At 35.0% G+C, this 14,148-nt stretch overlaps 1 protein-coding gene across 3 annotated transcripts in view; it reads left to right on the plus strand.

Moving 5' to 3' along the window:
• Positions 1-14,148, plus strand: part of LOC136040261 (ADP-ribosylation factor-like protein 4C) — a 60,846-nt gene that overhangs the window by 25,561 nt on the left and 21,137 nt on the right. For all 3 annotated transcript variants that reach the window (XM_065724484.1, XM_065724483.1, XM_065724485.1), the window contains exon 2: positions 1,397-3,069. In XM_065724484.1, the coding sequence (XP_065580556.1) occupies positions 1,439-2,044 (606 nt within the window). In that variant the 5' untranslated portion in view covers positions 1,397-1,438 and the 3' untranslated portion in view covers positions 2,045-3,069. The remainder of the gene's footprint in view (positions 1-1,396; positions 3,070-14,148) is intronic.

Raw genomic sequence — 14,148 nt, forward strand, 5'->3', positions numbered from 1 at the left:
GTCTCTAAGTAAATTAGCTTTTTTGGCAACACTGTCATTAGACCCTGCATTTACTGTAAACATATCCTACATTCAATCAAAATGCCGTCAATTACTAGAGCTCAAACGCCCAAGGGTAGTTCTGCCTCTTGACTTTTATTAAAAACCTATATCTCGTATGTCATGTAATTTTTGACAGATTTTCTGATTTAATGAATAGTTTCGGTTGGGCCATATGTTCTTCGTTTAGTCTTTTCTCTGTTTACGACGTATAAGAACTTCAACACGTGTTAGGGTTATAGACCAAAATTGGAGGAATATTGTAAATTTTGTAATTTTGACATTTGATCTGAAGGAACGATCATTGTGATGGATAAAGATACCTCTGGTTTCTTTCAAAAGGTTATTTTAGTCTTCCCTTTATTTCTAATAAGTAAAAAAAAATAATACATATATCGCGTTTTTTGATTAGGAAAAAGATTTGAATAAAACGATTCAGGGAGTGTCATTTAAACATCTGGCTAAATTAAGATTTTTCGTGGGTATGGACCCCAATATGTACATAGGAATCTGAGGGGGAGGGCGTAAAAGATTTTTTTATTACAGAATATTGAAATTTTGAGTGAAAGGAGGGTTTACAGCTCCGAAGCCCTCCTATGTGGTCTGTCGACATCCGGATAAAGGACATTAGGTTTAGCTTTTTATGTTTATTTTGTATGTTTGGATCGTACATTTTACACATAGATGAAAAAAACGGTTATGGGTTATCAGAGACGTACACAAGTTTTTTCAGGACGGTTGGGGGGGTGGGTACCTAGAAATTTTTATCAGGGGTTTTAAGTTTTTTTTCACTCATTTTAAGAGCAATTTACGAGTCGAAGAAGTATTTTTTAGTTTCTTATGATAAATTGTCTTTTTTACCTGCATTTCACGACATCATGAACATTGGATGAATCGGAGGTGGAATGGGTTGCCAACCCAGACCCCCCGCCTCTCCTGAATACGGCCATGTGGGCTACTTATTAATTGTAAATTTGGTGTAAATCAGGCGACTAGGGAATGTTGGGTAAACTAGTACTACTGATCCACGAAAAATATTGAAATATATTTTGCTTTGGTGCCTTACCTAGGAAATCACCCTTAATTCAATCTTCGTATCTACTATAAAATATATATTATAAATAATTCTTCACGGAGATTGTATCTTAGTAAATGGGTGTTGGGTAAAATCGTGATTACTATTAGGTGGTGCCAGGAATAATATCATTACAAGTACTGATCTTGGGGATATACAAGGCTTTTTACGATTAGTGTTTATCATATCAGCAAACTTGTTTGTATATTCACTCCTTTTTGGGGCTTGTGAGTTGTGATCCTTAGAGTGTCTTACTGAAGCTCAGAGTTTGTTTTTTTTTAGGTTTGATGAGTCCTGAAATCCCTAAACGATGAGAATTGAAGAATGGGTGCAAGCATGGGAAAAAACAACTCATTCCTCGAATCATTACCATCCGGACACGGACCGCTGCACATAGTTATGCTGGGTCTTGACAGTGCAGGAAAAACGACTGCACTCTACAGACTTAAATTTGATCAGTATATGAACACAGTGCCAACAATTGGATTTAATTGTGAGAAAATAAAAGGTGCCACGGGGAAATCTAAAGGAGTTCAATTTTTGATATGGGATGTAGGAGGTCAAGAGAAGTTACGGCCGCTGTGGAAGAGCTATACAAGATGCACAGATGGTATTGTTTTTGTCCTGGACAGTGTGGACAGTGAAAGAATGGAGGAGGCTAAGATGGAGCTTGTACGTACTGCTAAGTCACCAGAAAATGTGGGAGTCCCTGTACTAGTCCTCGCAAATAAGCAAGATTTGCCGGGTGCCAAAGACACAAAAGAGATTGAATCTTCGCTAGGTCTTAACGATCTAGGCTCTAATCAATTATTTCATGTGCAGTCAACTTGTGCAGTTACTGGTGAAGGTCTTGATGAAGGGCTGGATGCTTTGTATGACATGATCCTTAAAAGACGAAAGTGTTTAAAGGCTAAGAGAAAACCTAAGTGATGTGCTTGATATAATTCTATAAATGCTCATAACTTTTTTCAATTTTTCTAAAACGTGTTGTGGCGTACTAGTCTTTTGATACATGGCTGCTAAGAACTGCCATGAACCAAAGAGATTTAGTTGGATTGGTACTTATTCTTACATTGATTATGAGTTTATCGTGTGCTCATGAGTTTGGCGGTGTATTCTAATACTCTTATAAACAAACAAGTTGCTTAGTTCTTTTATTTTTGGATGCCTGAGTTCAGTACATCTTCTGTTTGAATAATTGCTTGTTTCTTAGACTCTAAGAAGTTAAGTGACGGGAAGTTAAATCATTAAGTGCTTGTGGATGGTGCACTAAATGTTCACGGCAAGAAATCGTTTGGTGTCCGATTTGTTTGTGGATTTTGGCTGGCTGTAAACAATTTAAGAAGTTAATAATAGGCCCCATGTCGTCGCGTCGGTGTGAATTTAACCCCAGAGAACAGCGTTTCTTGTTCTCCGTTGATCATCAATATAAACTGTCGTGTTTATTTTTTGCTTGATGATTTGAAAATCTAACGTCATTGGTAAAATTGCTGAAAATTTGAGAATTTTAAATTCCGTTCCTTTGGTGGGAATTCAAGACGCAAAATGTATATGGTCAGTGTTTATGTTGGAAATTCTAAGGCAATAATTGAGTTTATAGATGGATTTTAATCCTCATAGAAACGCGTTGAACATTTAGTTATTCTAATGATGAATTATCCGAATTTTTTGAATTTTTATTAATCTCTTGCAATTTAAGAAGTTGATGAGAATCGATGTTATTTTTGGTGGTACCGTTTGTGCATAATGTTTAGCAGTGATAATTCACTACAGCAAGTGGTTTTCATATTACGTTTCAAAAATATACGAAGTTAAAATCATTCGTGGGAATTTAAGGCATGAAATGATTTCCTGACAACGGAGTTTGCGCACGAAGCTCTCCAACAATAATTTACGTAACGGATAAGAAGATTGATGTGAAAATTAGTTGCAATATTCTCTAGGAGAGGAAACAGGTAAGATACTATTTAGGTGGTCTTTGACCTCTTGCTGTGACTGCTTGAATTATAGCTTCATGTCTGTCATTTGTAAACGATGGGAATTTGTGTTATTTCTGGCTCTAATTTTTGTTTCATAAATATCAGGCCTTAAGTAAGAAGGTGCTTTTTGCACCTCTTATTAATTTACATTAATGTTGAACTAGTAGTAGTAATTTTTCCGCACGATATTTCACTACAGGATAATATTTTATATTTTATTTCGAAAATAAAAGAAGTTAATATGACGAATGGGAATTTAAAGCGTAAAATAATTTACTACAAACACCGTTTGCGCACGAAAAGTGATGCTATGATTTCTGGTTACTTGTTAATTATTCAGAACACACCCAAGAAGTGAAATTAGGTTGATTTTAATGAAATATACCAAAATATAATGAAAACATAACGCTTTATTAACAAAACTATGGTAACTAATGCAGAGTTATTGAAATATATCTACAACAGAGAGTTATGCCCAGAATGCATTATATTAAATACCTAACCCCTAACTTCCTATATATATATATATATATATATGTATATATATATATATATATATATATATATATATATATATATATATATATATATATATATATATATATATATCTATATATATAAAAATAAGTTGTCTGTCTGTCTGTGGGTCTGTGGATCTGTGGATCAGGTGACGTCATGTTTCGGCTGACGTCATGAAATTAGTTGCCGTCATTTTTGTTATGACGATGCTTAGTATATTGTAAAACACATTAATTTGGTTAATAATATACCATTTAAAACACCAAAATGAACATGCTGGAGTAGTCACTCGGTGAGAGAGGGTGTCAGAACGGAGAATGAAGGTCCCAGGTTCAAATCCTGGTTAGGCTAAAAAAGGTAAAAAACTAAAAAAAAAACTGAAAAAACTAAAAAAAGGCAAAACTAAAAAAAAAACTAAAAACTAATAAAAAAATAAAAAAGCCGAAAAACTAAAAAAACTAAAGAAACTAAAAAAAGGAAAAAACTTAAAAAACTAAAAACTAAAAAAAAACTAAAAAAAAGGAAAAATGAAAAATAGAAGAGAAAAAGAATACTAATAAAATTAAAAATAAAAATAAAAAAAAATAAAAAAGATTAAAAGCTAAAAAAAGGTAAAAACCAAAAAAAACTAAAAAGAAAAAAAGGTAAAAAACTAAAAAAAAAATTCATCTAAAAAACTAAAAAAAAACTAAAAAACGTAAAAACTAAAAAAACTAAAAAAGTAAAAAAAAAATAAAAAAAGGAAAAAACTGAAAAATAAGCGGGATATAAAACAGGGGGATATAAATGACGACCGGGACATAAGGAATATAAATGAATCAGAAAATACAACTCATGTTTCCAAATGACGTCGTTTGGAGCCCAAATTGAAAATCCAGATCAATTTATGTCTACTTTCAAAGTAAAAGGGCAAATTTATCATAGAGCAGGGTCTCTTCTACCATTCTCAGGCGAGAATCATAAATTTTTACAATTGTACCTCATCAGTGATAGAAATTCTGAATTGAATGCACGTTGCGAAATTTCTCCCAACATTGAAAGGACAATCGTTTCCCAATTACAACATCTTTTCCACGAAAATAATAATTTAGTGCGTCTGTTCAAAACAGCCATCGATTTGATGCCTACTTATACGCATAAAATTGTTATTTCCGCTGACAAAACGCCTCCTGGCCAACATGTGCGTAGATACAATGCTCCAACTATCGACGAAGTGGCCATCGTTATGGTCGGTGATCAGTTTTTACCTCGAGATATTATTCTCAGGGTTTCCACCACACGTGCTACAACTAAAAATAGGCCTACCAATAATACTTTTAAGAAATATAAACCCACCAAAGCTTTGCTATGGCACTCGACCTGCCGTAAAAAAAAACAATGGAAAACCTAATAGAGGCCACAATCTTGACAGGGCCTTTTGAGGGTGAGGCTGTTCTTATTCCTCGCATTCCCAAGATTCCAACGGATCTGCCTTTTCAATTTAAAAGATTGCAATTCCCAATTCGATTAGCATTTGCAATCACCATTAACAAAGCTCAAGGTCAATCATTAGAAAAATGTGGTATAGATCTTAATACTGATTGTTTTTCCCATTGACAATTGTACGTTGCATGTTCGAGGGTCGGTAAACCTGACAATCTATTTATATGCAGCGACAATTGGACAGCGAAGAATGTTGTATATTCGCAAGTTTTACGCAGTTAATTTGTATTTTATCTATCTATCTATCTATCTCTATAAAAACGAGTTGTATGTATGCATGTTTGTTTGTTTGTAAAAAGAGCGTTTGCATATGATGTCATTATTAGTACATACGGCTTTGTATATGCAGAGACAATGGGAAAGCCAAGAATGTTGTATATTCGCAATTTTTACGTAGTTTAACTCCTGCAGACGAAATGAATGCTTGCCTAAAAAATTCTAATTTATAGGCACACGTAAAAATATTAAAATTAACTACAAATATGCGTGTCCGATTGCAAAACGATGACTCTGGTCAAACAGTAGACTCAATTTCAGGACGTATACAACTACCTGCTGATTTCTGTAATTTAGTGACGTCCAAAAATGAATTGATTGAAAAAGTATTTCCGAATATTCTAAAAAATTATAAAAATAATAAATGGCTAAGTGAAAGAGCGATTCTCGCACCCAAAAATATAGACGTCCACGAAATCAACAATATTGTTTTGAACAAGATTCGAGACCAGGCAGTCCTTTACAAGTCAGTCGACACAGTTTTGGAACCAAATGAAGCGGTTAATTATCCATCTGAATTTTTAAATTCCATAGATCCTTCAGGGTTTCCACCACACGTGCTACAACTAAAAATAGGCGTACCAATAATACTTTTAAGAAATATCAACCCACCAAAGCTTTGCAATGGCACGCGACTTGCCGTAAAAAAAAACAATGGAAAACATAATAGAGGCCACAATCTTGACAGGGCCTTATGAGGGTGAGGCTGTTCTTATTCCTCGCATTCCCATGATTCCAACGGATCTGCTTTTTCAATTTAAAAGATTGCAATTCCCAATTCGATTAGTATTTGCAATCACCATTAACAAAGCTCAAGGTCAATCATTAGAAAAATGTGGTATAGATCTTAATCCTGATTGTTTTTCCCATGGACAATTGTACGTTGCATGTTCGAGGGTCGGTAAACCTGACAATGTATTTATATGCAGCGACAATTGGACAGCGAAGAATGTTGTTTATTCGCAAGTTTTACGCAGTTAATTTGTATTGTATCTGTCTATATAAAAACGAGTTATGTAGATGCATGTTTGTTTGTTTGTAAAAAGAGCGTTTGTATATGACGTCATTATTAGTACATACGGCTTTGCATATGCACAGACAATGGGAAAGCCAAGAATGTTGTTTATTCGCAATTTTTGCGTAGTTTGAAACACATATATAAATCTATCTATATTCACAGGTGGGACACAGGGACACAACTACAATGACGCATAACTAATATGGCGCGTAACGACTTACGCGCACGGGGGGGCTTGGGGGGCGCGAAGCGCCCCACCAACTAGGTGTTGGGGTGGCGCGAAGCGCCACCCCAACAGCTAGTATATATATATATATATATATATATATATATATATATATATATATATATATATATATTAAATCATTTAATTAAAGTATACCTTCCCTGTCAGGATAGGCTATAACCGATTGCAGAGAGGCAAATCGGTTTAGTCATATCTTACAGAACGAAATTATTGAGTGTGTTCTGAATAATTAACAATTACCGATTTCTGTAATGACTGAGGAGACTTAAGAAACTTCAGTGTTAATATTCTCAAGGAAAGGAAGTAGATTTGGGGGGGGGGGGGGTTCTGACCTCGGTCTGTGACTGCTTCTATTCTAGGCTTTGCAGAGGATTGTGATATTTTTATTTTAATCGTGTGCACTTATGCACAAATACTTAGGGTTTGAAGGAGGGCGGTGTATATCAGGGATGCTCACATCATGTGGGGATGTGAGTAGGACTAATATTCAGGATAAAGGATCCGCAAGGGACCTTAGCTAATGACGGGAACTTTTATGACGTTTTGTCACTTGTAACCCAAAAATGTGTTACCATCTACCCTGGTTTTTTTAAGCGCTAAAAGTATGTCATATCAGAAGCTTACTCACTAATCCAGATGCTGGTGCGTTTCAGTACGTTTCAGTTCAGTGCGTTTCATCTGAAGATGGGAATTAGAAGAGGTCAAGGCTCCCCCATAGTGAAAAGGCAACAGTTCACAATATTATAAATCGGTGAAACAGTTAACTAAATGAGCATTTGCAACACGGCCGTCTTATAAACTTTTTTTGGCGGAAGGGGGGGAAGGTTCAGAAAGAATTTGACAAAACACTTAAAAAGTTTGTTTACGTGTATTTTGTTCCTTTTATACGGGTCCGACTAAAATTTCGAGGATGGACTCTTGCCGGATACCCCCCCCCTTCTAAATACGGTAGTATCTGAAGATGGGAATTAGATGAAGTTAAGGCTCCCCTTTGATGAAAAGGCAACAGTGCACAATATCATAAATCAGTGGAGCAGTTAACTAACGAGCATTTTCAACACGGCCGTCTGAAGTACTTCTGTTTGGTGGGGGGGGGGGGTAAAAATTGATAAAACACTTCAAAAATTTGTTTACGTATATGTTGTTTCTTTTATGCGAATCTGACAAAAATTTCTGGGAGAGACTCTTGGCGAATGACCCCACCCCTTAAATATGCTCTTGATATCCAGACTTTTTACGGAGTTAGAGTTATATCTATGATTTTGTGCTTGCAGTCAATGACTATAGTGTTTGTTATTTCCAGCATTTTTAAATGAGTTCCCTGGGACATTTAACGGAAAATTTTATCTTCTTTTATTTCTCCTGTCTTTGTCTGGCAAAAAAAAATGTATGTTGATAGGTAACTTTTTAAAGAGACATTTTCGTGCAACTTTCTCCCCAAACAACACTTTCCATGCTCTGAAGCATATTTTTGGAAATAATTATTTCCTGTGTTTCCGTTTAGACGTCTTTTGAGACGCTCTCAAGTCTTGTAATATAAGCTTCGTATAATCTCTTGAGCATGTCTTCGCCCTCGTTCAAAAGAACCCTTTAGTTATTAGTCCCCTCTGTCTCAGTATTTTTTTCAATCTTTATCTCTTAAAAACTGGGAATTTCTTGGAAAACATGCTTCAAATTTCTTGCTCCAAAGAATAGGATTGATTGGCGAATGTTCGTTTTCTTTTCTCTTTTCTTTGCAAGTTTTTTATGACTTTCATTTTTATGATGGACTCCAATAAAATCGTTTAATAGTTGAGTTTGCGGAGGAAGAAGGGTGTATGTAGAAAAACAGAAGAGAGAAATGCAACTAAAAAAATAGTAAAAAGTTGAACATGTTTTGTTGCATGAATTTTACGGTATTTTTGGGAAGGAGGAGAGAGTCGATGATTCTTCCCTGGTATTATATCAGAGAAATTGTAGTTTCTGATTGACATACTTGTAGGCCAATATTAGGCTATATATATATATATATATATATATATATATATATATATATATATATATATATATATATATATATATATATATATATATATATATATATATATATATATATATATATATATATATATATATATAATGTTGGGGGCTAACGGAATCTTACGTTGGTTCTCAGGGTGTCACTTTTCTGTTTGAACATGCACAAAAGTGACTTGTTTAGCAACATAGGTGCACACAGGTGTGTCCTACTCCGTTGTGTGTATCTGGGGGTACATCTCGCTTGATTTTGAGAAATACTTTTTGTGGTATTTTCTTCGAAAAATGCCTCTTTTGGTATTTTCATTAAAAAAAAATTACCTCCCGTAGATTTTTACAAATATATTTTATCCTCCCCCTCCATATTTTGTGGATTGATGCCACTTTTTCTATTTGGGTAGGCCAAAAAAGGTTACAGAATTTGGTAAATGCTGGTAAACTTTGTTGGCAAAACACCGAAAATGGTTTATCAGCTCCTTAGTTTTCAAACGTTCCTGAGGTCCAAAAATGGTCATTTCCTCTTCCCTGCGTGGGTATGTCTAGAAAAGTGCGCAAGCACTTCTAAACTTTACAAGGACTGAATTTTCCCTCATTCCCCCATGTACAAAAGTTTGAGTGCCGTCGTCAACCCCTTTTCTTGTGTACGAATATCTTCCCTCGATTAAGTTTTTGTTCATAGTTAAAAAAATAAAAATAAAAGAAGCCGAGTCCAGGGGGTAGGGTTTGACTCCCTCCCCCCCCAAATTTTTGTCCAACTCGTAAAACGTAACAATAAAGAATATAAACAAATTTTCGATATGTTTTTAAGTTTTTTTGCCCCCCCCCCCAAAAAAAAAAATCCTAGATACGTTGTTTGGGTAGTCTTTATCAGCTATGGCATTCCTTTGCTGTTTTTTTTTTAATTCTTTCCCGGAATATTGGGAATTTCCTGGAAACTTTCTTCTTGTATAATTTGATTTTCTGGTTCCTAGGATGAAGTTAATCGACACTTTTCTCTTTTTGGTTTTTATGCCATGACTTTCTGTGAGTAAATATACTTTCAGGAAAGCTTCTAGTAGTGTAGATTTTTTGGATGAATGCAGAAATTTAATAGATTATACAGAACAAATAAGTTAGTGATACTTTATTTTAATATGATTCTGCATTAATATGGTGGGTAATTTGTTCTAAAGTTCTTGCAATATTTTATGTTACAATTTACCGAATATTTGTTTACCGTCATTACTGTTACATTTTACCGAATATCTTTTTAACCGTTATTACCATTACTCTTTTTTTTACCGAATATTGTTTTTACCGTTATCACCGTTACTTTTTTTTAATGCGTTATAGACACATTTGAAAGTTTCAGTCTGAAATCGGTCAATCAGTGACAGAGACCAAAGGCATTTTTGGTAGGCCCAAGGGTTGGAAAAGGGCATTTCCAGGTCTAAATATTTGGATTTCTGTTCATTTTAGTATACTTGCATACAAAGGTAATTTTTCCACCATAAAAATGGTGCATAAGACCCCCCCCTCCTGGAAAACTGGAAAGGAGCTGTCTGAAAAAAAAGGTTCATATCAACACTATCCCAACCTCTTTAGAAAAAAAATGAAATTGATGTTTACTTTCTTAATAAACACAATTATAACTCTTTACATTTTACATCTACTGCACAAATGGAAAAATATACGTTTTGGTTGGCGTGCAGTAGTAAAATTTAATCATTTTCTTAACACACCAAAAAAATAGCACAATAAATAACTAACAAAAAAAGAGAAAAAAACACACCACAAAAAACACAAAACCAAAGATCATCCTCCTTCACATTATCCCCTAAAAAATAAATGTATACCTCCCAACAGCCCTACTCCCTCACTACCACCCATCAGCCCTACTCCCTCACTACCACCCACTCCTCCCTACCACCCCCAACCAACCAGACCTCCCTACCACCTCCAATCTCCTCACAAATAAATACAATTTCAACTAATCTTTATTGAATAAATTTTTATTCTCCTTGTTATGACTCCAAATAAAAATCCTACCTCTTAATGGAATATTCTTAGTTATAACACATCCCCCTGAAGTTCATTTATTAATCTTGGCTGTGTTCTCCTAAGATTCCAACATAACTGCAAGCAGGAGGGTGAAGATTTTCCCAAAGATTGACCTGAACAACCCCCTTTCAAACTCTTTAGAAGATTTTTAAGAACATGATTATATCCCCTTAGAAAACTTCTTCAGAAGCAATCCACTAACGTATTTCTTTGCTCCTTATTCCAACTCCTAAGAAACCCCTGTCTATTTTGTTGTATTCCATGGAAATTTATTCCAGAATCTCTAGTTATTTTACTGTGTTCGTCATAACTGCAATTGCAGGGGGGCTGGGGCAGCGCAAACGATTTTCCTGTAAAACTTGGAAGAGAGTAGGCCTATGTTTGTATCCCTCCGCCCCTGTAGGAAAAATCCTGTTTGGTTCATACCTCTTTGCGCCTGTACCTTCAAGGATGTTCTTCTCGGTTTAAGACTGTTTTAAATAACTTCGTGCAAGGGGAGGTCTCTTTTGGCTTCTATCCAATTTTTTTCTAACACAGGTTAATAAGGTATTCCTGGAAACCAATAAGGTATTTAAGGAAACCAGAAAAATGAAATTTCCTCTGGATATCCTGTCTTTTGCAAAAGATATCTTGTCTTGGGAGAGGTAAACAAAGCACCCTCTTTTATATTTGCTCTAGGAGTAATTTTCAATTTTACCCGCATGCTTGTTTCAACCGAAAAGGTTTCAATTGATTTTTGACTGGTTTCATGGGACGTATGGAGGACCTCCAGTTTCTCAGGATTTGAATATTAAAACGGTTTCCTATGCAGGATAGTCGGCTATTACGTAGGCTATCCTGTTTGTATTCATGGTTTCATCTGTATGTAGAAGTCTGACCCCCCTGAGAGTTTATAAGGGAGGTGTCGAAGCAATAAAAAAATTGTGGTTTTGGTAGGTGTTTAATACTTAGGCTTGCCTGCTGCAAGTAAAAAAGATTCATATTTTGAGCAAGAATATTTTTGTCTAATTCTTATATTGACTTTTATTTACATAATAAACAGAAATATAAACTATTACAAATATAAATCACTACGCTAGGGAAAAATTTAAATATTGCTAACGCCTAGTGATTAACTACATAAATGTTCCTAAAGGCATCCTAAGTTAAAAATAATAATAAAAAAGCTACATAAATAAACCCACTCCGATCCCCTCCCCCCCCCAAAAAAAGGTAAAAAACTAATTCCCCAACAAATACTCATTTTTAAACTGTGGGAGGTGCTCAGTCTCCCTAACACTCACAGGAAGTGAATTCCAGACAGAAGGGCCAAGATACTTCAAAGTAAAACCAGATCTTACACTATTTTCAATACCCACAACCCAGTCATCACATCTTCTTGTATTATGCTCATGAACAGAACTTCTAAAACAGTAAAACTCATTAAAAGTTTCCGGCACTAGATTATGCAAATAATTAAACACAAACACTGCCGCTTGATAGTCCCTTATCTGTCCAACATTGAGTAGCCTTAGAGACTTAAAGTATGCACTGGTGTCTTTAACATTTTTTACGTACTTCCCAATTATTCTTGCTGCTTTATTTTGTAGAATTGGCACACGCTTGTAATTAAACTAAAAAATGCTGCTCCAAACTAAACGTCCGTATGGTATATACGGGTAGATTATTGCAAAATATATCGTGCGAAGAGTACGTTCCGGCAGAATATGCTTCAGTCTTCTGAGGATGCCATCTCCACGTGCAATTTTGGCGGAAATAATGTCGCTATGATGCTTCCACGATTGATTAGAAGCCATATGTACTGCAGTGATTTAACTTGTAAAATAGGCTTTTCACCTAATAGGACTTTACTACTTACATCAACAGAATCACCCACTCTACAGAATGTCAGTAAAAACGTTTTCTTTACATTCACGCACAGCGAACTTATACTTTTAAACACATCTAATCTTTTGAGAGCATCATTAGCTTTTACTATTAAATCATCAACTGATTTTGCAAATACTGTAAGCGCAGTGTCATCTGCAAAAGAAGTAATACGTGCATCCTGCAGGTAAAAGCGCATCATGTCCACATAAACTAGATAAAGTAAAGGGCCCAGCAAAGAGCCCTGAGGTACACCTCACTTCACAGGAAAAGACGATGAGACTTTAAGGGACCTACTGTAAAGATAGCTCTCAAACCATCTTAGACAAACTCCATTTATTCCATGACTTCTCATTCGATGAAACAATACTTGGTAGTCAAACGCTTTTCTAATGTCAATGAAAATAGACATAGGTACGTTACCTGAGTTTAATGCACAGTTAACACTTTGAACCAAGTGTTTTAATGGGGGCGAAAGAGGGTACTGTTGATTTAGGTACTAAGCAAATGGTAGTGAAGAAAAGTAACTTAACTATTTAACTAACACGCTACCTGGGAATTTGAAACATTACGCAATACATTATAAGTAATAAACGCACATTAAACGGTCATAAATATAAGTTCTGGTGCTGGGCTTTTTACGAAAATTGTCAGTAAAGAGCTGGTGCAGACGACAGTAGTATAAAGTAAACAAGCTTTCGAATGAGCAAAGGTGAATGTTGTATACACTCAGTTTTATTCATCCAAATTCACCTCTTATGCTGCAGTATAAATCCCCCTTCACTTCTCCCAACCGCCACGCCCATCACAGATTGTTCAATCTCACAATTGAACCAAGCTCTATTCTAATAGTCCACTTGCTCGTAATTTTTAATGGATTTTGACTCTGTAAGATTTAATTTTTTTTGTACTAAAATTTAATATACGTGATGTATTAAAATATTATTAAAAACTTTTTATTAAATTGATTTGTTTGCGGGTTCACCGATTTATGGTAAAACATAGCATTGATATCAGCGGGCCACACAGAGCCGAAACAAAAATCATAGGCAGCACAATAGCGCTCTAAGTAAAGATACAGGATAGGTATTACACATAGATTGTACATTCTGACATGTTGTCCACATTTAATATTTGAAATTATTCGAAAAAGTTAAATTATTAACTTATCCGTTGGCCATTGTTTAACGAAGAATAAAAATGACCTTCCCCTTCGTATCTTCGTAAAAAAAAAAAACAATTCTATAAAAATTGCGCTTACAATTTTCTTGTGTAAATCAGGTAATGGGATATCCAGTTCCGGAAGGGGGTTACTCTGAGAATCGTTTTTATGTTTATAAGTCACTTTACAAGCTAAGCTTGGTCTCCCAGTGTTGCATGATAAAAGTGATAACAATAGAAAAAGAGAATGGGTTGGGACCGCTATAAGTAAAGATACAGGATAGGTATTACACATAGATTGTACATTCTGACATGTTTTCCATATTTAAAATTTGAAACTATTCGAAAAAGTTAAAATTATTAACTTATCCGTTGGCCATTGTTTAATGAAGAATAAAAATGACCTTCCCCTTCGTATCTTCGTAAAAAA

Source organism: Artemia franciscana, chromosome 20 (genome assembly GCF_032884065.1).
Source record: "Artemia franciscana chromosome 20, ASM3288406v1, whole genome shotgun sequence".
Lineage (NCBI taxonomy): Eukaryota > Metazoa > Arthropoda > Branchiopoda > Anostraca > Artemiidae > Artemia > Artemia franciscana.